We start from the raw sequence: 27,275 nt of genomic DNA, 5'->3' as shown, positions 1-27,275 counted from the left end.
CTGTCGCTATTCTGGAGAGGGGACGGGAGCAGGGGGCGGGGAAACACTCGTTTTCCCCCTTGTCATGAGAAAGCACGCACTCAATCTCCCATTCGTATCTCACTGACTCGCTCGCTCCGTGGAGCGCACCTGACGCGCAGATCGATCGTCGTCCCATTCGCAGGAAGGAAATATCGCGCCAGATACGATCGCGAGTCGGAGAAGAGAAACTACCACACGCTTCGGGATAAAAGCACGGCGAAGGAGAACGCAGAAAGACTTCCTTATGCATAACAAACGTTTATTTTGATGCTTGACGGGGATATATTTTTCTCAGATCCGGAAGAACAGTTTCAAAAATTAATTATCCGCGAGGAATCTCTCAGTTCCAGTTTCTGCTGAATGGAAAGTCCACAACGTAGGTAATTCGATTCAGCAGTTAGTTGTATTTACAAGCTGTCTGTTCGCCGTTCCGTCGTTCCCGTCAACATCGGCCTCGTTATCGACCTCTCGTCTTCGTCTTTACCGCCAGAGTTCAGACAACGTTGTGATCATTCGCTTGCTCGGGACAGAAACTATGAGTTGTTGGAATGTTTTGTACAAAGATATATTTTACAATTGGAGGGAGAACTCTCTTCGACTCGAGCCCGCCACGACCGGCCGACGATGTCACCTCGCTCGTCGTTTCGGTCGCCTACGCCGTCCGGGAATCGAATCAAAGCCTCATCCTCCTCCCACGCTAGAGACAAATACATAGTAACAGATGTAAGAAACATTTACATTGGGTTGAGGCGGAATCGAGGAATTCACAGAGCTCCTGTGGGTCATCATCAGACCCGGAGCGAGTCTGTCGGCAGCGACATGTTCCCTCGTCTAGTATCATTTTCCGTATAAATCTTAATAATCTCTCAGTTGTTGTCCTTCGTACATATGTCGTTCGCCCAGTGGCATCCCTCATCAATTCACAGATGTTGTCGCAGGCCGCATGGATCCCCTAGTCACAGTTCGGCGAAAGTCTCCCACTAAAACCAGAGAGACTCTCCTCTAAACAGATGACTCGATGCCTGTCGTCGATTCGAGAGCCATACTCGGTTCTATGTCGCCTACGATTGGGTAGGCGGAATGGTCCTCGGCTGCCAGGAGGTGCCCCCCAGGAACAGGTCGCAACGTACGATGGAAATCGATCCGAGCGTATTCCGTCGGTACACCTCCATTGCTTTTCCGCTGTATACTGCCTGTAGATGAACGTCCCAGCGCTGCTCTATCGGCTGGCGTCAGCATGACATTCGTCGCGAGGACTAGCTCCTTGTAGCTCGAATCTCCGTTCAGCGGCACGACCGAAGGACCCACGATCATATCCAGCGCCTGAAATCGTGAAGGCTCCCGTTGTTGAAACCAATTAAAAACCTGGAGGGACACTGTGACTGGAGAGACCTCGGGTCATGGGAATTCCCTCGTGCGAGTCCCGAGCTCGGGTATGCGCGATCAGAGCTCGGAAATTCTCGCGCGACCCCAGGAGGATCCCGACCACTATGACTGCGAGAGTCGTCATATCCTCATATTCGCAGTGTTCGAGAGAGCGGAAACGTTCCGCGGGTCGACGACCGTCGTCACAGCAAAAAAAACGAAAGCGCCTATCGCGAGCCTTACTTTTGCCGAATGCCTACTCGGAGGCGTGGAACGACATAGAGGGTCAACAATGCCTTCCGGGAGTCCGTCAAGCACCGTTAAATGCTGATAAGACAGGTCCACGGGCTCCGAATTGCTTTCTAGGTCAACGAAATCTGCAAGAGACGGAAGAAGCTGAAACAGCGGCTCCGAGAAGGATTCCACTATCTGCTCGACCTCGGCCGGTGTTAGGACCCCGCGGAGAAAAAGACGGACGGAGCGTTGAAATGTACAGATAAAATGATATTCGAGTCTCGGAGATTGCGCCGAGACGTCGCCCACGGAGATCAGGAGGGAACGAGATCAAGAATTTTTGATGGATTCCACCGATCGTGTTCGTTCCCACGTCCACGAGATCGATTCCGCGTCACGGAACACGTCGGAGAGCTCCACCGGAGAATCGGAACGTATTTCAGTCTACAGCGGGCAATCTATATCGCAGGCCGAGCGAGAATTCCCAACCCGAATCAGACTAATGTTTTTGCTCTCCGTAAGACGTGTCGGGGAACTGTCACCGACCGCAAAGAATGGAGACTCTTTTTCTCGGTAGACTTCGTCAAGGCCTTGTCCTCCCTCTCGGTCCGACTGGTTCTGATGAATGACCTTGTTCTGTTCTAGGTAAAGAATAAGTCGGAAGCGGGTACGTACAGCAGTTACCTTGTAGGGGCCTCGTGGCCCCTACCGAACCTAATGGCATTGAAGGCATCGGAATCACATCTGGGCTGGTCTTCTCCAGATCGTCGTCCGTTGAGCTTGCTGGGCCGCCATTGACCAACGTCAACGGTTTCTCTGGAGACCCGAGCGAGATGTCCTTTTCACCGTACGCCGACGCGTGGTTCTCTGAAAACGAGAGGCATTTTTCTTTGGGGAGGAGGGAAATCGAATCGAGACCGAATCGATCGAGATCGAATCTGCCACCGATCCCTCGGCATATCGGGGAGCTCCTGGATTTCGACGATTATCCGGAATGGGTGTCATTGCCCTGTACCATTGTCTCGATACATAATAATCAGACGTACAGCGGACCTAATCATGACTGACTCTCGGTCGTCGTCGAATTGTAGGATCTCAAGATTTAAGCGGGAAAGGTGCTCTATACCAGGTGTATGCGTATGAAATGAGACAAATGAGACAAAGACGAAAAATCAGCGTTTCCCGCAAATGAGCATTTTTCGGGTCAAAATCGGACATTATCATGAGTCGGAAATTTTTCAGACAACGATGCGCGAATCAACTGCCTATCGGATATTCTGGCCCGATGATTGGTTCAAGAGATAGGGTATAAGAACTGTCTCCGCGTTCGCCGCGGCGGCGGCAGCCCGGGCTTTTCAAATTGTCTCATTTCATATGCATAGATAGACCTTAGCATACTCCGGCTCCATGCCAACACCCAGCGCATTTCCACGATTCATTCGAGTCAGACTCGTTTTAGAAAGCGTTGAATCGGATGATAGACTCGGTATTAATTCGGGAAAGCAATCACGGAATCTCGGGGGACAATATTCGGATAAGAGCATTGACTCACGCTTGTCTCGCTTGGGGTTGACGCGGCACCTGTACACGCCGACGAGTATGCCAGCCGCGATGAATAGCGTGATGACGACTCCGATCGCAACGCCGACCATCGGTCGAAACGCCATCATCGCTGAAACATCGGCTGGAAAATGAGCGTAGAAGAAGTTGAAGTTAGAGTTATTTTCCCCAATGGTAGAGTTATTTCGCCCAGAATCAGTTCAGTCAGTCGGCCAGCCAGCCAGCCAGCCGGCCCGTACGTCCCGCCAGTCAGACACAACGATGCGCAGGCTTCGTATTCCGCTACGTGCATGCATATGTGAACGCGGGAAGGAAAGGCAGCGAAGCCAACACGACGCCAACTTTGCGCTGAAATTCAATCCTGAGTAGGACCGTCAGAATCGACGTAAGGGCTAATGCACTGAGGCAATGAGCGAGCAGCGTGAACTCGTTCCTTCCTTCACCGCCATACACGTGAACCGAAATCTCCCGGCGGATTCAGGACTGTCAAGGTCGCTGGCTGACCCGCTCGCTCAATTCTTTGAAGCTTACCGGTATATCTCTCAGCTGGACGGGGTGTTTGAGCCATGAGGACAAAGGGTGGGCTAGGTCCTTTCGCATTATTGGCGTAGATCACCACTCGAAAGCTTTGGCCATCGGCCACCTGCCGGATGACGAACACAGGAACACCTGCGGTGGAGCATCGATTGATAAATAAGTTCCCGATCCTCGATGTGCGGCACTACAACGATTGAGAGAGGGAGGCGGACATTCGCTCCGACTGTCGATTCTCAGGCCTGTTGCGGAGAATCACAGCTTCGGAGCTGCGAGAACACGACGACTCGGAAGGAAATATCTTGTTGGAGTCATCCGGGCTCTGGAGGGGATATCCGATACGAATACCCCCCGTTTCCCTCTGTTCCGTTCCATTCGTGAAGCAGCTGTATGAGAGGAATTTTTGCCTTTCTGATTTTGATGAAATGTCCATGAGGAAGGGGGTGTATCGTGATTGAGCTTTTCCCGACGGTCGAGGTCTCACTGCTCACTCAGATGATATTCCCTCGAGGGAGAGAATCCTCTTCCGGGGAAACATACCCGGTTGGCTAGGGCATTGGGGAGAGCCTAGCCAACGCCAACCTCACGGCTTTGCATGCTCGTGGACCGATGACAACGTTCCCGATCCCACCGGTTCGGGAGACGATATCGACTATTCTCGGGTTCCGAAATTCATTCGGGAAAAGGTTGTCGTGATTTAGATCGTCACTTGGAAACATACATACGCATGTAACAATTCGAACATTGGCAACCGTTCCGGTAATGAGATGTATCCCCGGTGGGTTCACATCCAGGTGTGTAATCGAATAATTCGCAATCAAGAGAGGATTAAAGAATGCGCCAAGAGAACACTTAATGCGATTACTTCCATTTCACATGGAGCAGTGACGCCAGGTCATTGTCCCTTTCACCACTTACCGGAATGTGGGATTGCCCATGATCCGGTTAGCACGGTAATGCTCGACAAGCGAAACGAAAAGTTAGCCGCATTAGCGCCAGCGAGGAAATTCGCTTCCTCGAGACTTTTCAAGCAAAAGTGTGCACGAATCTGCTTCCGCGGTCGATTTCTCCTCTTCCGTGCCTGAATGAGACTCCGGAGTATCCGAACCACTATTCGAGAAAGACGTCACCATCCGGGGAGACCGAGCGCCGCACTCGCGTCGGAATTCTAAATCCCACGGAAAATTAAGAAGTTTTCCGGGTAGCGTTACCCCGCCACGCCCACAAATGAAGATTCGATTCCCAGGAATTCGATGATCCTCTCAAGGTCGGTCCTAAGATCAGGAGCTCCCGGAGCTCGAACTTCAGCTCGATATATCGTGACCGATCATTTTAAGTTTCTTCGACAGTTGAGAGCTTGATAATGAGGAAGCGGACGAGAAGGAGTCTGTTCGGGAAATACACAGCTACTGTATTTTCCTTGAGCAGAGGGGGCGATGGAGGAATGGACAGTCCGGAGTAATCCCGGCTTTCCAATATAATCACACGTCACGGTCGAATAATGACCGTTGACAGCACGAAGTGAGAATAGAACGCCGACGACCGAAAGACCTGACCTCTCCTGACATACAGCAACGCCTCACAGACCGTCGAGCAGACGAACAAGCGACCAGCCGGGCACACAGACCCTTGTCCGACGGACCTCTGATTCCGCGGAGACCTTGAGCCTTCCCCATCAACAGGCTGTTCCTACCAATCGGTGGAATCAGATAGGAACGGCTAGAAGCCCCCGAACGAGCGAGGGATGGGACCTTATTCGGACTCGACTATCTAGGCATTGAAAATCGCCGTGATTCTCTGATTTATTTGATCGGCGTTACCACGAATGCTGCCGATTCCTTGTCTGTAGAGCTCTCTCAGCCTACGCGTCCGTTCCGGGATTTCCTGATTTTAATGGAGCGAGACGACTGCTCAGCGCGTGAATCCTCCTTCCGTCCGATAAGGACGATTATTTATGACGTTTCCCGCTTTGTCTCCTAATTGAGGAATATCGATAGCCTTGGAGAGCGGAATCGATTCTCGGAACGAGCAGAATCTCATCATCAAGGTCCGTGGAGGGGGTTGGGGATTGGAAGAGCGGATATTAGCTTATCAATCATATTTCGATATTCGCTCTCACCTAGCGTGGAGATGTTCACCACCGGCGTTTTACTATTGCTTTCGGCTTCGTAGACTTCGGCAATGAACACGGGGTTACTGAGACCGCCGTCCCACTTTCCGGGTGCGCATTCGATCGTCATGCCATCTTCCGTGGCATTTATCTGGCTGCAGTTGTGCACGGCGTCGGGTGGCCCTGCAATTGAGGACACCGCATGAAACATCATGGCTCGATGTTGGCACCCGGCGACAGGGAGGGCCAAATACGAATTTTCTATGGAGAACAAGCAAACGGGAGCTTCCCTGACGCGGGGAACACTCGACGAGGCGCATTCTCCCCCACACCTCAGAGAATTCGGAAAGCAATTCGTCATCGGAAGATGGCTTAATCGCCGACAGGACGAGAGAGAAAATAAATAGAATAGTAGACGTGAGATGAACGTACGCCTAAAAAGGTTCGGGGAGCCCGAACGCACGCCACCGATAACCGATCAATGGATTGAGTGCTGTGCACGCTCATATTTCTCAGCAGGTGCTTGATTAACGAGCAGGGTTGGTTATTATAGGAGAACGGAAACGACGCGCACGGCATCGGGAGACGAGTGCCCACGCGCTCTGCACATCAGAAGCTCTGCCACACAGAGCCGTGCGAAGACCGTCAAACGAGCAGAGACGACCACGTTGAGGACTACAAACCTGCGGTAATCAGCGAAAAAACGCATGGCTCACGCTGCACCCCGACGGAGTTCTGCGCCCAGCAGAGCAGAGAACCGAAATCCTCATCCAGGAGAGCTTTGTACAACAGGGTGCTCCGACCTCCGCTTGTGCTAAAGCCTGCAATTAAGAGTTGCATCGATGAGAATAGCTCCGGAGCTCCTCCATATATTCATCTGATACGCTAAAGGATAGTTTGGGGATACGGAGCCCCAATCGACAACTTCTCCTGTCGTTTTCTTTCCTATTAGCGACTACCCACGCCTGAATCCGACTCTGTTCGTTGAATTATTCGTCTCCTGTGATTTCGAAGATATCGGATCTCTTGTTCCGAGAGATGCTCACAAGATAAAAACACCATATAAAGCATCTCATTTCGACTTCCAGGCGACGTGGTCAACTCACCGTCGGAAATTTCTTTCACAGCGCCTGAAGTGCTATTCTGCGCCCAACGAAAAGTTACTCCGTCCAGTGGCTCTGATTCTACGAAGCAATTGACCGCCACCGAGTCCTGACCCGTGACGCCGTACGTGAAACGCTGTTTTGCTGTGCACACCGGCGCAACTGCAAACAAATCAAAGACGAAGAATTCAGAGTGCGTTTTTATTATCATCGCTGCAGCCACGGCTACCGCCTTGAGCATCATCAACATCATAAATTCAACAGCGGCAACGTCTGCAGACGGACGAGGAAGAAAGGGGATTGCTCCGCCTTGGGCGAAAGAATCTACATGCTTTTTGTATTGAGAACGGCTTGCCCAAGGTTTGTGCCCGAACGAGAGCGGAACCTAGCAATCCGCGAAACGCAAGGGAACAGGGGCTGTGGATAGGGTCAGGTAGGGGGGGGGTGAGGGGGAAAGCTCGGCAGCGAATCTCTCTCGCGACTCGAAGCGCTGCGCAACTCACACTTAATGTTGAGCATATATTCATTGGAGACGCCCTTGCCCTCTTTATTCTTAGCAAAACAGCTATAAACTCCTCTGTCTTGAACCGCGACGCGCTGAATGACCAGAGACTGGCCTGATATGATGACACCCGCGGTCTCGTTCGCGACCACCTCTCGACCTGCAAATGACGTGGCTCATAATGGGAAATATTCATGAACCTATGAATACAGCTCTATATACGTGTCTTTATCGGCAGAAAGCCCGTCTGGCATGCCATTCCATTGTCCGACAAGAGCATGAAATACGGTCTGCGTGTTCCTCTGTCTGGATATAATTGTTTTCCGCGCGAACACTGCCATTCCTCATATATTCGCAGGATATATGTACGTGTTGCTGTCTGCCGTGAAGCCGTACCTTGGAACAGCCAGCCGATATGCGAACTCGACGGATTCGATACCACTTTGCAATCGAGGATCACCTCCTTCCCTTCGATGATTTCTCCCTCTTTATGGCTGGCTGCCAGCGAAAGTGTTGCTCGAGGTGGATCTTGAAAGGAAAGAGCGATGTTAAAAAATTCCGAATGGACCCTCCTTGAGCCGCCTGGATCTGTGCTTCTAAGTTTCTTCGATCTATCCACGGGATCGTGGAGCCCCAAGACTAAGTTTCGCCGCCACATCTTCAAGCGTCGAATCTCATTCCAACGGCAATGAGCTTCTGAATATCCGGAGGAATCGATGGCTCCACGGCGGGAATCTGTTCTGTCGCAAAGGGGACCGGATATCCGCAACGCTCGATTTTTCTCCTCGTCGCCGAGAGGCTGCTTCCAGGCGGGTGAAATCAGGCTTAGCAGAAGCAACTCGTGGAGTACCGCCAACCACTACGGAGAACGCGGGAGGCACACGAAGGACTGCAAGTAAAAGGAAGCTTTTCGCCGTTCGGTAATCCATCTCCTCGCGGCCCAGACCTCGAGAGTACATTACATGGGTTCGCACGGCTCACTGCAACGTTCGCCGCAGGGAGAGAAGCAGGTGAGAGTCTTCTGTCTTAAGCGAGGCGGACATAGCAACCGTCTCGCTGGACCGTCGGACGGACGGGCGAACGGTCGGCTGGCTGACTGACTGGCCGACTGACTGACCGACTGACTGACTGACTGACCGACTGACTGACCGACTAACTGACTGACTTAGCGAATGGTTCTTGTATGAGCGGTAGTTCCCCAGATCCCTCCAGGAGCACTTACAGTGAACGTCGAGCTTCCACGCCTGTTCTAAGGCACTCCCAGGGATGATCTTGTTCTCGGCGCGGCACGAAATGATTCGGCCATGGTCATCGACGGTTGGCGTGATAGTGAGAACGCTTTGAGCGTCGGCTTTACCGCTGCTCTTCTCCACGACGTTTTTACTGAAATTCAGAATGGAGCCTCTTCTCAGAAAGAATCTCCGGATCCGACCGCGGGAAATGGGGGCGATCCGCCGTCGATGCCTCACTTCACAAGCGATAAACATACAGAGAGGGGCCAGCAACATGAATGCGCCTGTGGCAATGACGGAGAGATGGGGCTCTCAGAAAACGGATAGCGGTCCCTGAGCACGTAGGGCCACAAGGCGGAGGAGCATAAGCGCAAGAAGGAGCAAGGAATCTGATTTACGGCAACGATCGAAGGACGATTGGGGGGGGGGGATAGGGCCAAGGCATGGGGTCGCTGCCGCAGAGGACATCATAGGGGAATATTGCGGAGAATAGAACGAGATTTAATTAATTTGATCCTCAGATTTTCCGCCCCACGAAAAGTGCAAAACTCGCTCCTCGTGGAGGACACTCTAATCGAATGAGCGGAGACATCCGGAATGGGATCCGTGGAATAAAAAAGAAAGAGGATGAGATCTCGAAGCTCAAAGAGCAGGAGTACCCAGCAGATCCGGTGGGGTCGAGGGGCTACTCGAAGGCATGAGGGAGCGGGGAATCTCGGAGAGCATAACCTTGTACAGGAACAGAGGGATCAGGACGAGGGAACTGGGGAATTCAACGAGGACTATCGGACGAGTTGAAGGAGGATAGACATCTGGAGGACGTCCACACTTCAAAGGTCTCAAGGGGAAAAACTCGGGCACTTGTTTTCGAGTCGATGATTGAAACTCTTAGTATAAGGAAACGCAAACAGCTTGGAGCGAAGGCTGTGAAAATATGTTCCACCGACAAAGGAACTAGGCGCTGACCGGACTAGCTCGGTAAGCGCGGAAAATACCCGGGTGCGTGGAAGAGCCCGGGTCAGAAAACTCGGAGTGAAATGTTCGCAACAACAGCGGACGGCCGAGCGGATATCGCCGCAGCCCTGACGCGGGCGATCCCGAGTGAGGGGAGGGGGGGAAACAAAGCAAAAAGCCGAAACAGAGGGAACGAGATGAAGGGACGCAGGAAAAAGCTTGGGAATCACATCTGCTCGCTTGATTGATGACTTTTGGAGCTTCCTTCTCAGCATCACGCTTCTCTGGCGACGTCCGCTAGAACGCGTACCTGACTTGCTGGTTTCCACGCCACCAGGACAGTGTGGCTGGAGGCCTCGAGCCGCTCGAAGTGCATGTGAGTTCAATCGGCCTGTTGGCGGACACCGGCCGTTCGGCTGGCTGAATGGTGACATCTTGCGGCTTCACTGAAAGTTCGTCAAGAAGACACTGAGCTCGGCTGCCATCGGGCGTGATCGATGCGTTCTTTCTGCTTCCCCTCGACCGCGGCTCCGGGAAGGGTACCAGTTCGATATACCGATTCCCCGACCTCCAATTCGACCTGTTGCAAGGGTCTCCGTTCCTTCGCGTTCGCCGTCGCAGGAAAACGAGCCGGAGGGCTCCTGACGTCGGCCGAGGGCTCGCCCTTGATTAATGTTTGTTTATACAGAGCTTTGCGCGAGGTCAGATATGTGTACTGGGGAAGTACTTACGGTTCAGATCGATGGTGATGCTAGTCGAAGCTGCTACGGTTACATTGTTGTTTGTGGCTTTGCAAACAACAGCGGTGTCGGCGTCGCTACGTGTCAGAGCCGGGATATCCAATACGTTCTTAACGACGCCTTCTTCTTGGCTGAAGGCGTACGAGCCGTCGATCATGCGGAAATCTTTCCACCACGTTACGGCCGGTCGCGGCTTCCCTGAATAGAGCATTCCGTCATGAACAAATAATTCTCTCTAGTGAACATGAAATCTTCCTCTCATCATTCTCCTGTGGCTCCGGCGCATGGCGGAGGAATTCGCGATGAATGGGATCGGCACGAATTCGATCCGTTCTCCAACAGGGAGTGCTCTCATCGAGACAATTGAGCACTTGAGCTCCGGTCGAACGCGCTGGAGGAGATAACGATCAAAGCGGAAGAGTTTTCTCCGAAGTGACAGCGCTCGGGTTGACATTGAGCAGTTCTGTTCTCTTGATCGAGCCCGCGCGCGAGGGCAGCCATCGGAGAGGTTGTGCGGCGACGGAAGCCGTAGCAGCGGCAAACGGAATACTTACCGTGCTCCGCTTGGCAGGTGAGTTTAAGGGAATCTCCTTCATTGAAGGGTCCGATTGCTCCCTGGAGTCGCTTCCCACTCTCGTCCAGGATCACCGGTTCCCCAGACGGCACTGTAACGAAAGGGCTGGCTTAAATGGCAGCCGGGAATTCGTCCAAAGCATAGGAACAAATGTTTCCAGACCTAATTCCAATCAATCCCGAGCACTCGTTTCGCTCCGAGATCTTCGGGGGCCCGGACGGCGAGGCCGTCGATGAACAATGTTTTCGGAATTCCCGCAGGTGGCGAGGAGCGATTCAAGAAATTCAATAGGAAGCTACCAGCTCCCGATTTCCCAGAGAATTCACGTGGAATCGATGGGGCTTCCACGGAACAATCTGTGCGCCGAGAATCAGGTCTGATAGCGTCCGAACGCTTCGCGATAAGAGCTCGAAATCGAGGCTTCGGCACGTCTCTTCCGCATGTATTTGGACTCCCGGTGGGTTTACGCTGCTCTTCCTGGTGTATTTTCGCGGAAAGTGCGCTCTATTTCGAACGCTGTGTGATCCAGACATCGGGCTTCCAGAATTGTCCAACACTTCGTAAGGAACTATTTCGAAACCTCACTCAGTCAGTCGATCGTCACGCTGATTACTGCGCTCCACGTGTGTCTCCGTCGCTGAGGAGTTTATGGATGTGGATGATGGTTTCGAGCCGCCCACCTCCCAGTGACGCGACGGCAGACGGGCCGGGTGGAGACAGGACAGCAGAATGAGCGGCCGAAGGAGACAAAGCTCACTGTTCACAGCGAGTGTTCCACAGTCGCTACGCGCTAGTACTCACAGGATGCGAGCGAGCTGCGGATCAAAATCGTTGGCTGAAACCCAGCGATGGGAGGGAAACTTCGACGGGACGTCTTCGGGTAATGACATGGAAGAATATCAAAAACAGAGCGAGAGCCGCGAGCGGGCATCGACAACGACGGCCATGGCGTCGACGACAACGAATAATTCGTCGAATGGAGGTCGAGCGGAAGAATGCAACGGATGTTTCGTCAGGAAATGGGGGCATTTAGCTCCGTACGAACGGAAGACGTCCGAGACAGAGGCAAACGAAGCGTCGTCGACGGCCTTGACGTCAACTTCAGGCAATATGGCAGCATCGAGCAACGGAAGGCGGAATATCGGAATGTCCACCAGGAAAGAATGTGGCCGAGGTAGACTGGGCCGAAAGACAACATCTGCGACTGCGAAACAACACAGTGGGCGAAGTGAGCGGCGAGCGAGCGGCGAGCGAGCGGCAGAAGTCAAATGAACCCGCTGACTCAGTCTGCTTGTGGTGTGCACTCGGCTTGTAATTGTTCCGAGTAGAGGTAAACTACCCACGGGAGACATCAGTACTGTTATACGGTCAGAACAAGCGGCAACGAAAACACAAGTCATTGCGGCAGGAAGCCGAGACGACCGACCTACCGCGAATGTCTCCCTTCTCACTAGAAAACTTCGGGAAGCGGACGCGACGTCCATGGAGTTTCTGCCGCGAGAAGTTCATCGGATCGTTTCTAATCGGGACAATTGATACCGTATTCATGACTTGGGAATTTATTCAGCAAAAATGTCTGCATTGTTTTTGTCTCACGGCCGCGAGAAACTCTCCCGACCGCTACATTCAATAAAAATCATTCAGCATCGGGAGAGTAGGCGGGCTCGGGCGGGGCGCGAGCTTCTGGACACAGCCTGCGACTAGACGACGAGGGGCTTGACCGATGCGCATACGGATGAACGCGGAGCCGGGAAACTAAGCGAGGAGTCAGTCGGTGGCTTTCTTGCTCCTTTGGCAGCATGTATAAATCATAAGAGAGACTTGTGTTGAGCAACCGTTGAAGCTGAGAGCGAGACAACGGAGAGAAGTGGAGATACAATAAAATTTATGAAGCCACTTCCCCTTTCGTAATTCTTCCTTTTTCACAAACTTTCCCCCAGACCGGCTGCATTCCCGTTTTTTGCTCGCTTTCTCAGCTGCCAGCTTCTTTTGAATTCCTTTGTCACGGGAATCAAGGTTTTTGCTGTCGAAAAACACCCGTCCGAGAGAGCCATCGTTTGTCTTCATTCGTTTTGCTTTTCGCCGAGTGACATGCTCGCGAGGTCATCTGACTCCGGTTCCTATTTCGCGTTGGTGTTCCTTTGGGTGGTGGGTTTCCGGAGGGTTTGCGTTTTCGGTCGCGAGCCGCTTCTGCGCTAGCGGGAATCTTGCCTTCATCGCGGTATCCGGAGCAACAGAGCGGGTCCAGGAGCGAATAGTGTCGCTTTCGTTTATGATCGTATATCACGGAACGCCTGAAGCGGTAGCGAGCACTTGTGACTATCCGAGAGGGTTCCGAGCACGCGACTGTAACTCTGTTCTAAAATCAGGATCGTTCGCGTGGCGTTAAACTCGGCCATTTTAGCGGCAATTTGCAAACTCGTGACGCTCCTCGTCCGGGCTTCACGATCGTTTGTTTGTTTGCTTGTGTGTATGCGCTCTCTCTGTGCTTCGAAAAATTGTTCCACGCGCCCACCCTGCCGCCAGTGTGACTGCTCCCACTGAAGACGGAAACGTAGAGAGGAAGACGTTTAATAAATCAGCCACCCTGCGAGAAGAAGGAGCCCACAGGGCCGCTCGACGAATCTTTCTCTCTTAGTGGAGGCGATGAACAATTTTTCCACTCCTTCTAACGAAACCAAGAACAGCGTCATGAGGTGAAGGAAGCCTCCTCTCCGGCCAAGAGGACGCCATGAGCGACCATGAGTCACAAATCCCGGTCTTGCCGTCTTTTCATCTCTTTTCGCCAGGGCCCTCCCTCGCCCCTATCTCGACCTGATCCCGCGGAAACGGCGTGTGTTCTCACCGCGATAGTGGTTCGGCAGGCCAGTTGAAGGGCTTCTGGTCATATCTGAGCCGGGTAGCTTCGTTGCCCGGGAAAAGAATCTCGCTGTCAACAAATCGTGCCCATCGCGGGATTCCCTCCAATTGAGATTTCAACGCCTCGATGTCGGCGCTGATTGATCCTAATTCGTTTCTGTGCGTCGCCATCAGCGGATAATGCAGCATTTAGCCAGAGAGAGATAAACCTCGGGAAGAACGATCGCTTCAGGGCCGGGAAAGGAACGATCTATGAGAACCAATGAGACACGCGCCTAACGCGACTGAACAATTCGATCTGGATCAGGACCTTACAAGAGTCGAGCTCGACCTTCGACTGGCTACAGCGGTGTTGTGCGAAGCCATCGACACGGAATGAACGCCGCCGAGGAGAAACGAAGACTGAACGACCCCAATCGGTGGCTTACAAATGGAATAGATTCGCTCTTTCGGGAGTCCCAGGACTCCCGGGACTCGACCCCTAGGAAACCTACCGCAGAGGTCTAGCGAACAATTAATGGAGAGAGAAACGTATCTAGCTGGATCTGAACCTGCGGCTCGACTCTGCTCGATAAACTCGTCGCAGCCGATAGGGCCGCCGCGTTCCAAGTCGAGAATTCTTTCGTCGCTCACGCTGTCTATCGAGCTCCACTGCCCGAATATTTTCTCGTTTCTCTCCCCCTCTGAAGCTGTTTTTCGTTCCCCATAAATTCCAACGGCATTCCTCGCATGGTCTCTTGGAGCCCGGGAGGAAGAAGGAGACAAAAAAAAATGGTGACAGCACGCCTCGAATAGGGATGTGCCAATTGACTGAGAGTAGAGGTGTCGCCAAGATCGATAGGCACAGCGTCTAGGACCGGAGAAACTACCGAGGGGATAGCGTCGGACCAACGAGATGTAGAGCAAGATGCTTTTCAACATTCTCCTCGGACGCTTCAGACTCACATTCTGCACTCAGGAATATCGATCTACATGCTACTCTTGACGCGACCTAGGGTCCGCACCCGTCGCAGGACATATATTTTGTGGAGATCGGGAATCGTTTCTCGCTGAGAGCAAGATTCCAGGAAGGTCGACTCTAAGGGAACTCGAGCTTTCACTTCTATAGCGACAGGAAGGAAAACACTGAACGACAACTCACCAACCACACGGAGGCTAATGACCGTGTTTATTGAACGGCTCCGTTTGAAGTCGACTCTGCATCTGTATTCGCCAGCGTCGCCTTCCTGCACAGGATCCACTTGGAGGAAAGCTGGCTTGTTGGCCATGTTGAAATAGGCCCTGCTACCGAGCTCGCTCTGTGTTGTACGGTCCACGTGACGAGATCGGTCGAGATCTCCTCGTCGCGCATCCAAGGTGAAAATAGGCGCGGGGCTATCGTCCTTGTACCAGAGCACCAGAACGACTTCATCTCCGGCAGCTGGGGGTTCGATGTTGCAGGGCAGGGCCACTTTGCCTTTGACCACGGCCGAGTAGACGATCGAGGCTGTAATAGAGAGAGAAAAGCACGGATTAGCTCGTCTGACGTTGGCCTAATGCCGTGATTGGCTCGTTCACCTACTGCTGTTGTAAGCTACCGGCCCGCGCGTAACACAAGACGAACAAGTGGGAATTCATTATCCGTCACAACCACCGGTAAGCTTCGATTCTGGTCCTAGGAGGAGGCGGAGTTTCGCGTCGACACTGACCGCCACTCCCGTCGTCATTGTTGCGAGTCTCGATGCATCATTATATCCCAAATACCGCTCCGAACAGGCCGAACGTTCGCTAGGGTCGATCATCCCCAGCCTTCCTAATGCTGAGGTTTCACAAAACATATTGCGTCGGGAGTTTATCAGAGAGCGCGTTGTCTCCCAGAAGGCTCCGGAGCTCACGAAGAAGCAGGCAGGCAGGAAGGGTTCACGAAGGACTAGCTGAGACATAAGAGAGGAATTCTAGAACCCTAAGTTGCAAAGTTTTGATTGGATGTGATATCACGTAAGCATGGTTTCGCGCTCCAACACGATGCTCGTGAGCCCTGGAAGAGTCCCGTCGACTTCGGGGAAACCCAGGCAGAGTCGAAGGGAAGAGTCAAGGATATAGGCTCTCGTCGGCGTCTCTTCCGTTTACACCTGATCGATCCGGTTGTCCCCGTCACTCATGAATTACCGCCGAGACACCTCCGTGAGCCAACGGATTTCCCGGCGGAGAATGTTTCCCCTCCAGAATCCTTCCCTGCGGGGGGAAGGGGATCCTATCAACGATCGGAGCAATTCCGATGCTTCCTCCAGGTTTCGCGCTCCTTGTGATTGCTAGCAATCGCTTTTTACTCGAGTATGAGAGGGACACAACGTTGATCGGTCCTGAGCCACAGGGAGCCGTGACGCCGGATGCGCTTAAGGCTTCCCTCATAAAAACGGCAGTATGCTCAGGCTTTCGGCATGCTCTCTGCTCTATTTGCGCCTGCTCGTCTGTCGTTCAGCTTCCCTCCTCTGCTCGCTCCTAGCCGATATTATCTTATATCGCTACCTATGAAGCGCGCCCGCCGTCCACAAAAAGGCGACGAACGCCGCTGCTTTCACTACCGCCGACCATGGCAGCGGAGGCGGCGGCGGATTTCTGGCGGGTCTAGTGCTCGGCCGATTCGAGTGCCCACCGATAAAAACAAAACCGGTGAACATAGCGACAGAGTCTTCCTGGGAAAATCAGCGGAATCACCGCGAAATTCCGGCGAGCTCGACGACCCTAATCGCAGGCTTCTCAGGAACAAACTGCTCTCTTCGACTTCAGCGTATCCCGGATAGAGTAGTTCTCGCGATATGAATAGACGAGATCGCGCAATTGAAAGCCCTACCGTCAGGTGATATCGGCCACCGGGGTGAGAGTGAATAGAATAATCTTCCGCTCTCTCCCCGTCGATTCCTGTATTCAATGTCATCGCCGTGTCTTAGCGTCTTAAATTCCGTCCCTCCAAGCAGCGTGTTCAGGACAAAAGACCCGATCTTCGCGGTCCTCCCAGAATTCGGGTCTCGGAACGAGGCGAGCCTTGTGCTCAGAGCCCTCATTTGCTTTATCTCTCAGCCCCCAATCTGGCCGGCTAGTCAGCCAGACGTAGGGCTGCTCTTCCATGGGGCTCTGAGTTGGATGGACGCCGCCATAGTAATTTTAATGAGTAAGGAGCTCTCCAATTAGTGAGGGGTCGGTCCTCCGTCCGCTCAGTCAGTCTCCCGCGCGCGTTCTCTACCTGCGTGTCTTTTTCCTCTAGAGAACGTGCGTTCGATCGCCGGTGTTGACCCTCTTCCCGGTCATTGTTTGAAGCGTGGCTCCGCTGTACGAGCATCCGTACCGCGTGCCCCTCACCGACGATCACACGTACCGAGGGGGTTCCGTGGAGCTACTTGCGTTCGAATGCACAGGAATGGGAATCAGAAACTCAACGTACGCGCACACTTGCAACGGTGGACACGGTCGACTGGGTGGCGGGCAGACAAACTCTCGGGACCATCCCCTTCAAATCGTCCAAAAGGCAAAACCCGTTTCTCCTCCGAGCCAAAGTGCATCGAATGACAGCTCAGACCGGCGGGACGTTGCCGGAGGCATCCCAAGTCGCTGGCCCTGACCCCCGCCTCGCCGTCCGCTGTCGATCCTCAAAGGAGACGAGAGGCTGCTGCCGTCGTTGTCGTCGTTGTTCTCTTTTTCGTCTTTTCCCTGCGCTCTCCACAATTCTGGCCTGGAGGCTCTCCAGCGTCACGCTGCTGCTCTGGTCCCCGGGCAGCGTTATGCTTCTTGGCTTACGGCGAGGAGCCGATCATTGTGTGGAACGTTGCTCAAACTAGCGTATAAACTCCAACTCAAAATGTTGTGTCGCGTTCCTCCTCGAGAGAATGGTAATTCCTTGTATATCCGGAAAATCCTCGAGGGATGGCGCAGAGGGGAACGGGATAAAGCTATTGTTGCGCTCCATCCGAGTGGAGCCTGGAGCGAGTCTTTGCGCGCTTCAGCCACAAGAGAACTCCCTATATTTGGCTTCTTCCCCGCCGTCGCGGCGGGCGAACTGACTAAGCCGAGGAAGGCTCCGCTGTCGTGTGGCTAATTGCGGGGTCGATTACCACATAAATTCATCGAACGATGAGTTTCCAGAGCCGTTTTGGAACTTTTCCCTTGGAATCTCTGAGCAGAATGCTTTTCCCGACGTGGCGTATCAGCGACTCGCGACCGAAACTGGATGTCCGGGTCCGCTCGCGCGAAACTCGCTACACCCCGCTCAATGCGGGTTCGCCCCGGCCAAGTGGGCGGCTAACTGGTTGGTTGGCTGTCTGCGTGCATGCTGCCGCTAGCGCGTCCTTTCCGTAGCATCGAATGGAGTAATTTTGGCTATTACAGTCTTCTTCACTGTACGCTTGTTAGCAGTCATTACTTCCGCTTGGCGCTAAACTAAGCTCATTCCACAGAGAGTGTAGAAAGGAGCACATCTCCTGGTGGCGTGTAATTTGAAAAGGGCGCAGAGGCTCCAATTAAAGGATAACAACTTTGAAGCTCCACTGAGCTAGTCGCCACCCAGCCGCCCGGTTGGCCGGTCGGCCGAGAGAACGAGCGACCGACCGACCGACCGACCAGCCAGCCCACCGGCCCTACGAACGACCAGCCTGAATGAGCGTAGTGGCAGAAGAGCAGAGGCTTGGAGTGAAGCGCACCCGGCGAAAGACGAGGACGATCTTCTTCGACGCGTCGGCGAATGAACAACAAGATTGCCCAATTCGAAGGTCATCATTAGCCAAGCTGATGGTGTATTTAGAACACATTCTAAACAATGCGCCCTTGTACCATTTGCTGAGTCGGCCGCTATCGACGGTCTGGGGGCTTCGTCCTGCCCGTACATGTATATACCCAGTACCGCCGAGCAAATGATGATGCTCGACGGCACCATATGTATAGGTACCGTTCTTTTCGACGGCCGTACCGCATTTCGAGGCTGGGCGCTCGCGATGAATCATGATGAGATTGTGGAACGGATATCGCGCGCCTTTCCGTACCGTCTTCATCGAGCAAGTTCATGATGTCTACCGAAGAGTGTAAATCGGGAAAATTCGCGATCCTTTTGCTTCACCGGAGATAAGAGATCGTCGCTTTCCGCGGAAACGATCGGGGCTTGGTGTGTGCGGTTTTTACGGTAGCGGAGAGCAGAGGAAAAATCTTCCGTGACAATGGAGACACTACTCGTGCTGCGGACAGAAGCAAGGGGGATCTTAATTGGTTCCACGAAGATGTTAGGATGAGAGAGGGGGATAAGGCGACGACGGAGGGACCGGGAGCGAGTCGCACGCTCTCAAGTGCGAAAGCGAGACACTCGCCGTGCAACAGACAGGGCGCGAAACCAGTTCTATGTATAGTGCCATTCTCGCAAGCCAATTAGACAATCCGAGTGCATGCTGTGGGCCACGTTCCAGCCGTCAATCTGGTCTACTAATGCCGGAATCGAAGGAGTGCGGGACATTGTCTATGCACGACAACGTTCGGCGGATTCGACTGCAGGTGGAGATGCGGATCTCGATTCAATCAATTTCCGATGTAGCACGCGGGAAACTCCGTCGGAATTCATTGATTCGTTCGACGGGAGAAAGCTCTCCGAGCCAGTCGCAGGCCGGAACGTCACGTCACCGATTTTGACCACGGATGAGGAGAGACTACGCGACAGAGTCGTTGTGCTGCGAGTGGTAGAGTAGAAGCCAAGTGAGCCATTAGCCAGTCAGAGTCAGCGAAGCCTGAGTCGGTCGGTCCGCCGGCCACCGCCGCGTGAGGAGCTGATGAAAACAAATGGGCTCGAAGCTCGGGTCCGAAGTGACATCGAACTGAGCGATGAACTCTCGCTGATCCACCTCAGCCGTTTCGGCCATTACCTCGGCTTTTCGCTCTCAATCGAGTGCTCCGACGGCCGTATCTTTTTTTACACCCTCGCCGGTGCGGGAACCATCGATCCACTTACCACACCTGATCCCGACTACTCAAATCCTTTACCGCTCGTTAGGATCTCGATGATCTCTCGCCTTGTCGGGTATGAACCATATGATCGTCGAAGAAAGTGTATTTGTCTTTGATCGTACCCCGGGGGATGATCTAGCCGATGTCGAATATTTACGGCTCTTCTGTCAATGCCTCGCTAGCTACGGCCTACGGCCCGCGAACCGGCACCAGACAGCGGGTTCGCGAGCTTTGTCATCAATCTCGTGGATAAAAGTTGACATTGAGTATGAAGATCTTTGTCGCTGCCATCGAAGTATTCCATCAATTCAGCCGCCAACCATTCCGTCGGGGCCTTCTCTAACATCTTCGCTGGCCGCGTACTTGATTTATTTTCATAAATCAAAGAGCTCGCTCGGCGCGGTGGGGAAGAATACAGCTCTAAGAGCTCGGGAGAGATACCTTCTCGGAACGGCAGAATGGTCGAAAAACTTCCTGAATACCTCGAAGGGTTGCGGATATCCCTCCAGAATGCTCTATTCGACTCGAGTGCCATGGCTCTCTGCCACGGACTCACGGAGATGTCATAGAGCATGGAAATTCGTTTCTTGTATAGGGCGAGGGCCCAACGACCCACGCCTTCGTTCGCTACTTGGTCGTTCGCATGCGCTCATTTAGGGAGGCGGAGGAACTGTTCTTCCCGAGCCCGCCCCCGTCCATGGTGAATGATCGAGTGAGGATGACGTTCAGAGCTACTGGCTCGGAATTATGCGCGAAGAACGGTGAATCAGAGAAAACCGTGACGAGCCTCCGAGCTTGCAAAACGGGACAACCGGCAAGCTGGCGCGGGGTTCCTCTTTGTCAGAACTCATTTGCCTCTGGGACGTGATGCGCTTACCCGTTCGCGATCCCACTCCCGACCCCCAAGGAACCGAATACGTCGAATCTTCCCCTATTCCATCCCAAGTCGCTTTCCCGGGAACTGGGACCTCACAGAGCCAGGCGTCTCAACTGCTCGGGCTTCACAAGAGCCGGGGAAAGGGTCTCCAGCTTGTCCTCCGGACAGCCGAGAAGGCTTCCGATACGCACAGCCCCGCCCCGGGTCGGAAGTTTGTTCCTTTTCCAGATCGACTTCGAAGTGGAGGGAAACGCGTATCTGCTCGAAGGCGTCGTCTGCTCAGTTTCAACGAATATTCCGTGCTTGAGGTCCTGCATGTTCGTTGTCCGATCCTCCGACTGAGCTTGATCTTCGTTCGAAGGCAAAATCTGGGCGGTGCTCTGTCGGAGTATTCTTCAATCTATAATATATCGTGACCGATCGTTGTGTTTACATATTTATTATTTATGCAGATCGAATCCTCCGCGAGAGCCTACAAAGAGCGATCTATAATGAATGTTTCATTCTGACGGAAGTACCCGCAGAATCCCAGTGATACGTGTGACCGCACGGCGCTTTCCGGATATCGAGACCCTTAATTTTAACTCCCGGTCGAGGTTCGCGCCGCAGTCGGTGGTCGTTTGAACTCGCTTCCTGAAAAAGTGACCGCTGCGGACGCAGTAGCTCGGAGTCGCTAGAGCAAGAAGAAGATTTTTTCCTTCGGCCGACGTCCACAGCGAGATGCAGTGCAGAAGAAGTATGCGAGTCACTTGACGCTTTCGCCCGCACAGGGTGAAGCCTGGTTAATATTAGCCCGACGGAGGGATTTCTGGCACTGTCGGACTATTTCGGGCTCCTCGGACCCGCGAGAAGCCGTTCGAGACTTCGTGGGATTGTCATAACGGTGCTTTCTCCTGCAAAATCGTGAGTCTCGTCTCAAAAGAGATTCTCTCCCGGAGTATTTCGTCGGACGTGAGTCGAACTCCAATTCGTCGGCTCAATGTATGAACCGAGTTTCCACTTTATGCGAAAAAGTTTTCGGTATTTATCCCCCTCAGCGATCAGCGGCGGAACCCTCGATCGTCGTGTGGAGCAGATAGATATGGCGAGCTGGTGTTGTCGGGGATAGTTCGCAAATGCAGTCGTTATGGGAACAAGGCCATTGATTGGAACAAGACTATTCGAGACACTTTCGGTTCTTCTTTTCTCGCTCATAACGACCGAGCTCTCTCGAATCCCAGGGAGCGCGTCGTTGGGAATCGTTCTGGGATCCGCTCCGAATAGGTCAACAGGCACCCCGACGGGCATAGCGAGGCTCCTGTCTTCTTCGATTGCGCAAGGTCTACGGAAAAGCTTCCCGTATTCAAATTCAAGTCTCGTCGATTTGTACGACGATTCGCAAAGTGGGGCATCAATGAGAGAATGTGTTAACATTTCCGAGAACATTTCTCCCCTCCAGCGAGGCGGGATCGATGCTTCGGGAACTCATTCGCCGTTTCGACTCAGTCTTGCTTCGCATCCCATTCAATTTCCCTGCGGAACGCCAGCAAGGCCTGGGGCTCCGATATCTGAGCTACCTGGAGCTCCATGTGCATTTCTCGATTTCGCTCGTTTGTATCCTGGGCATCCCAGACCAGGTCAGCTCGATGGGTTAAATCGTGCGCTTGCTGATTCCTTAAGGCAGGGGTCGGCGGGCTCCGCAGTCCGTGGCCCGGACTTTCAAGTTGGAACTAGCCGAACTCGGTTGCGGCGAAAATCGGAAAGGATCCCTGGGAAACTAACGACGGCATAGGGGAAAAATAGGGTATGAGATTTCGTAGCCTCTCAGGCTTTCCGGTACGAGCTATCTCGAGCACGTGTGTGCTCTCCACGCTGCTAGATACAGGCTCCGCATCGGCGCCGAGACATTTGGATCCTATGATCGGCGCTCAAACCTCCTTCGTGGAAGAACAGTGAAAAAGATTCGCGGCTCAGTGGCAAACAGCTCGCGGCCCACTGCAGTAATTCCACTCTCCACTCGTGACATCATTTTGTGATAATTCGCTGCCACATCGAACGAGGCATCCCTCCCCGGATTTGCGTCAGATTCCCATTCGGCCACCCCCGGGCCCTTCGCAAGGTTCTCCACAGGGGTCTCCGCGAGGATAGCCTTCGAACCTTGTCTCCCACGGAGTGCTGTTGAGATATAGACCCTGATGGCTGATGCGTATGCTTCATAGCTCCGCGGATCCGAAGGCCATGATTCAGGAGATTGAACTGAAATCCTGACCGCAGAGAACTTGTCTCAGTGGAGCTCCTCGAGATGGATTATCATCTAGTAATTTTTTGGCGGACTATAGTGGCATGTTGCTTTTGCGCACGCAAGAACGCGTAGCAGTCCACCACGCGTGAGCATCCCCTAATGTTGACTAATGGATGATTCGTTCGTCACAGTGTGACGAGCTCAACAACGTGCGCGCCGTCATGCGCCCCATAGCTACGGACGCGAGGAGATGATTCAATCATCTCCCGGCCGGTCAGTCGCTTTTCTATCGAGGGCCCTCGGCCCTCCCGCCGCGATCATTCGGGGCCCGCCTGCAGATTCCCCGAACTTCGTTATGAACAGATGATAATTGCTTCAAAGATCCACTTCGAGACGCAGGGTCAGGATTGAAGTCAATTCCACAATCTGACCCCTCGGAATTTATCCAGAAAAACTCCATGCGATTGCAGCTTCCGAAGGAAAGCTTGGCAAGTGCCTTGGCGCGTACAACGCCCGATCCGAAGCCTGACTCACGGTCGAGAGTCATCCGAAATCGGTTCAGCCGTTTAGCCGCAATCGCCGATTTAGTGAAAAAAATTCGATTCTCGGGGTCACCGGGGTCAAACCCAGACCCAGTTATATTCTCAAAAGTCGTGTTTTAGGCCCAATAACCCACCATAAGAATTTCAGCGAAATCGGTCCAGCCGTTCAGAAGTTATGATTTTCCGTGGTTTCCGACCACTGTGCGTCGGCTCCCTAGCGCGCTCGTATGTTCGATCCCTTGCACGCCTTGCCCTTGCCTCGCTCAGGATGCGAGTCGGCAGACAAAAGACCGAAGGGTTTCTCGTATCTGATTTTGAAGAAGCCTCAAACTCGATCAAACTGGAACGGCTCCCCGGTGCCGTCGTAGGAGACCACGCTCGAGCGGGGCCAAAGATTCATCCGACTGAGCGTACGGACGAGCGACCAAGAACACAGCAAAGCTCTGTAGCTCGCTCGACTCGTGCAGCTGCTCGTTTTTTCCCTTTCGAGCCCTCTCGGTTTTTCCGAAGAAAAGCTGTTCAGGCGATGATACTTTCTTCGCCTGCCTGCCGGCTCGTTCGCTAGCAAGCAAACTTTGCTTGTAGGAGATTGCCACCGCCGCTCCTCGTGTTATTAAGACAACCACTTTTGCGGCATCCGCGGTCCTCGCCTGCCGGCTTCATCGTCGTCGCGGCTGCCGAGGATCGTTCCGTCGGAGGCTCGACATCCTTTTCCGTTCTCGCTCACGGTCTCGGCCTCGCTCCGGTCGATTCACAGCAATGACACCGAATCCGCAAATATGAGATATCTTTGGAATTCCACTCTCCCCTTGACGCCTTAGATCTACAGAAACGCTTTCTTTCGCATTCAGGGTTTCGAGTTCTCAAGCTGTCATCTCTTCACAGGAGAGAATGCGAATGGCGAGCGTGATTGAGCATCGCAATTGACTTATGAGATCGAACTTTCCCCGGGAACCTGTGACATTCACAAAATATACGAGGCAAACACGCTTATCAAGATCAGCATGACAATCGTCCAGACGAGCTCGCTCATTGAATTGTATGAGCAAAGCTAGAAATCTTGATTATTGCTCCGTCCACGCCCCCGGAGAGAGTGATTCCTCTCCCCACCCGCTATTGACTCCACTCGTCAACGGAGTGTTTTTTTGCCTTGACATCGTTAGGTGTATTTGCTCGCACGATTCATCCGATATTCACAAGATCTCTGTTTGCTCGGAGAGGGTGAAGGGGAGTCTTCTCTCCTGTCTGAACTCGAACAAATTGGACAGAAATTGAGGGAGTTTGAGAAGAGGGTCCGCGAGGAGCATCGAAGGGTCGATTGGAAATCTGAGGACCGGTGAGCAGACGGGAGCCCCCCGACCTTTCTCTTTTCCGAGGAAGGGAAGGGGGGGTCTCGTCTGGAGAGGTGTTGAGATGATTCATCTATTCGGTTGAGAATTCGGAAACTTTGATGAAAAACGGACCGAAGAAAGTGTAGTTCGGAGGAAATCGCGGGGAAGCTGGAAGAGCCCGGATAAAAGGGAGCTTCTAAAAGTCGAATGGAGATCACCGTACAGGGGATAAGGGAACTCGCGAAAACTGTCGGACGACCAAAGGCAATAGCGGTGAACTCGAGGGTCAGAGGTTAAGTGACTGACTGACTGACTGTGGGTGTCGGCCTCCCGTTAGCAAGAATCAAACTTCAACATTCATGAAATCCGGGACAGATGACACATCCACATGCCTGGAGCGTAGCAGGGAAGCAATGAGAGCCAGGTAGGTACATGCGAACAGGGAAGGAAAAATGATGCTGGACATTGGATTCGTAATATCGATGCATGAAGGACTCATCCGTGCTGATGAGAGGCATTCAAAGCACCGGACGAAGATAGATGTGACCCGAATCCAGGAATGATGATCGACAATGGGTGGTGTCTGCAGCGGATTTCGCCATGCGGAACCATTTAGTATCTGATTGACCTTGTGGTATGTAGCTGCTCCCCTCATTCTGAGATCTCAATCGTTCCCTCCGGCGACAGAGACGCCGCGGTCTGCTGCCAAAGCTCCTTTTAAAAGCCTGGAGGCGCGACGGAATACCGGCCGTGCGACTGGCTGCACGCCCGCTCAGCTGACTGCCCGCTGCGCCTTGCCGATGACTGGTGGGCTTTCTAATCAATTCATCATTCATTAAACTGCAATCTGATCGGCCATTAATCTCCGCAGTGCTTCTGACGACATGTCAGGCTCGACGTCGTCCTCACCGCTGCTCCTCGTTCTCCCCATGGTCTCTGCACGCGGGAGGCAGGGAGCTGCCAGTTCCCTCTGTCGCCGTTGACGTCGAGGACGAACGACGGGAGACGGACGCGGGCAGAACATCGTCCTCTTCCACGTCCCGCCGGCAAGCTTCTGCTCCTCCGAGGAGAAAAAAGCAACGCTCTTATCCGCCCGCCTCCAGACCAGTCGTTTGCCCGAGACGTGCGAAAAAACGTGTGAATGCTACCACGAGCAGGGACCGTTTTTTCGTCGCACGAAACCCTGTTCTCTCGTATAATCCCGTTGACGACCCCCCCCGAACCGGCCTCGACCGCGTATAAGCATATGCACATACGTAGACCGAGAACCGATGCGGATCCCCCGAACACAAGAGACACAGGGCACGCTCAGCGCCCATTTCCCGAAATACATGCATTACGGCAGATTTTCCCGCGGCTCTCCCGCGCCGACATTTCCCGCGGGTTGCAGCGGGCCCGAGAACGCTCGCGGATTTGTCTGACGTATTCAGAGCTTCCGCGTCGGAATTTACGGACCGTATCATTGACATACTTGACAAAATTGCTTGATGATAGCGTTCTCGCGTGAAGAATGTTTCCTGTCAATCTCGAACGGGGAGGTCGAGAATTCCGGAGGTCCAACCCCTGCTTTGACCCGCAAGCGTACAGACATAACTGCTTTCGGCACTACTACACACAGTCTCCCCTGTCCTGGATTCCCGAGTTCGGATCCTCTCAGTAAACGATAAGAGTTCGGAGTCGAGATCGGAGGCTCCGAACGCAGAGAATCCGTCAGCCCTCAGATCGGGCGATGTCTGATGATTGCAGTCGACCCACATCAGATCTGATATCCGAGACTTCCGAGATCCACGGAACGGAGTCACTCAGCTGGCGTCCACGGTCAAGCTCAGTACGATCCTGGAAAACTCCTCTCTCTCTCCCTTGTACCGTCTGACAAAACCCATCAGATCATTGTGAATCCTGAAAGGGTACGACAAAGCTCCGCCATCGGATAGGTACGAGCCGTTTACGTAGACGACGGCCTCTTCGCAGCGGTCTCGCCATTATTTGTGTTTTTACTTTTCCCAGTCTTGTTGTCAGACATTGTTTCCATGCTGCTTCTTTGTACCAGGCCAAGATAATTGGTCCCTCCCCGTTGGTCACCGCCGACACGACCGCTTACGTCGCCACCAACACCGCCAGCGTGGCGACCGCGACCGGGCAATTAATGATTGCGGCTTGCTACAGCTCCATCAGCAGACGCTCAGAGTTAAGCAAGACCGGGCCGCTTGTTGGATGGGTGGCTTGAGGGGAGGCCGATTGTGTTGACTTCCTCGCTTGTCCTATTCTCGTTTTGTTCAAGCCTTCATGTTGTATTGTTTATGGGCGTCGGTATCCGAATCGGACAAGAGGAGCGAGAGGCGCAATCGACGACAATCATGCATCAAGCGAGGGGATGGAGAGGAACATCCAGCGAGCAACTTGCAGCGCCAGTACCGTCATAAAAAGCGAACGTTGCGTAGTGGGACGTCGTCCCGTTCGTTTGATGGCTCGCCGCTTTCGAGAGACTTCTGGCTTCCTTGCTCCCGGGATGCCTGGCGCAAACTGCGGCGGGTGGCTTACGGGTGGGATGGTGGAAG

General features: G+C 53.4%; 1 protein-coding gene across 1 annotated transcript in view; it reads right to left on the bottom strand.

Moving 5' to 3' along the window:
* Positions 1-274: 274 nt before the first annotated feature.
* The window catches only part of LOC100908227 (nephrin), a 39,423-nt gene continuing 12,422 nt past the window's right edge, over positions 275-27,275 (bottom strand). The window contains exons 2-16 of the mRNA XM_029111705.1: positions 14,930-15,274; positions 10,910-11,020; positions 10,347-10,553; positions 9,926-10,061; positions 8,652-8,812; positions 7,826-7,957; positions 7,431-7,589; positions 6,931-7,089; positions 6,508-6,645; positions 5,834-6,007; positions 3,712-3,849; positions 3,173-3,304; positions 2,305-2,487; positions 1,630-1,763; positions 275-1,359 (exon numbers count right to left, since the gene is read on the bottom strand). Coding sequence (XP_028967538.1) covers positions 1,024-1,359; positions 1,630-1,763; positions 2,305-2,487; positions 3,173-3,304; positions 3,712-3,849; positions 5,834-6,007; positions 6,508-6,645; positions 6,931-7,089; positions 7,431-7,589; positions 7,826-7,957; positions 8,652-8,812; positions 9,926-10,061; positions 10,347-10,553; positions 10,910-11,020; positions 14,930-15,274 — 2,645 coding nt within the window. The 3' untranslated portion in view covers positions 275-1,023. The remainder of the gene's footprint in view (positions 1,360-1,629; positions 1,764-2,304; positions 2,488-3,172; positions 3,305-3,711; positions 3,850-5,833; positions 6,008-6,507; positions 6,646-6,930; positions 7,090-7,430; positions 7,590-7,825; positions 7,958-8,651; positions 8,813-9,925; positions 10,062-10,346; positions 10,554-10,909; positions 11,021-14,929; positions 15,275-27,275) is intronic.

The sequence above is a fragment of the Galendromus occidentalis genome, unplaced genomic scaffold (genome assembly GCF_000255335.2).
Source record: "Galendromus occidentalis unplaced genomic scaffold, Mocc_1.1 scf7180000077460, whole genome shotgun sequence".
Lineage (NCBI taxonomy): Eukaryota > Metazoa > Arthropoda > Arachnida > Mesostigmata > Phytoseiidae > Galendromus > Galendromus occidentalis.
This window is presented reverse-complemented; position numbering and strand designations above follow the sequence as displayed.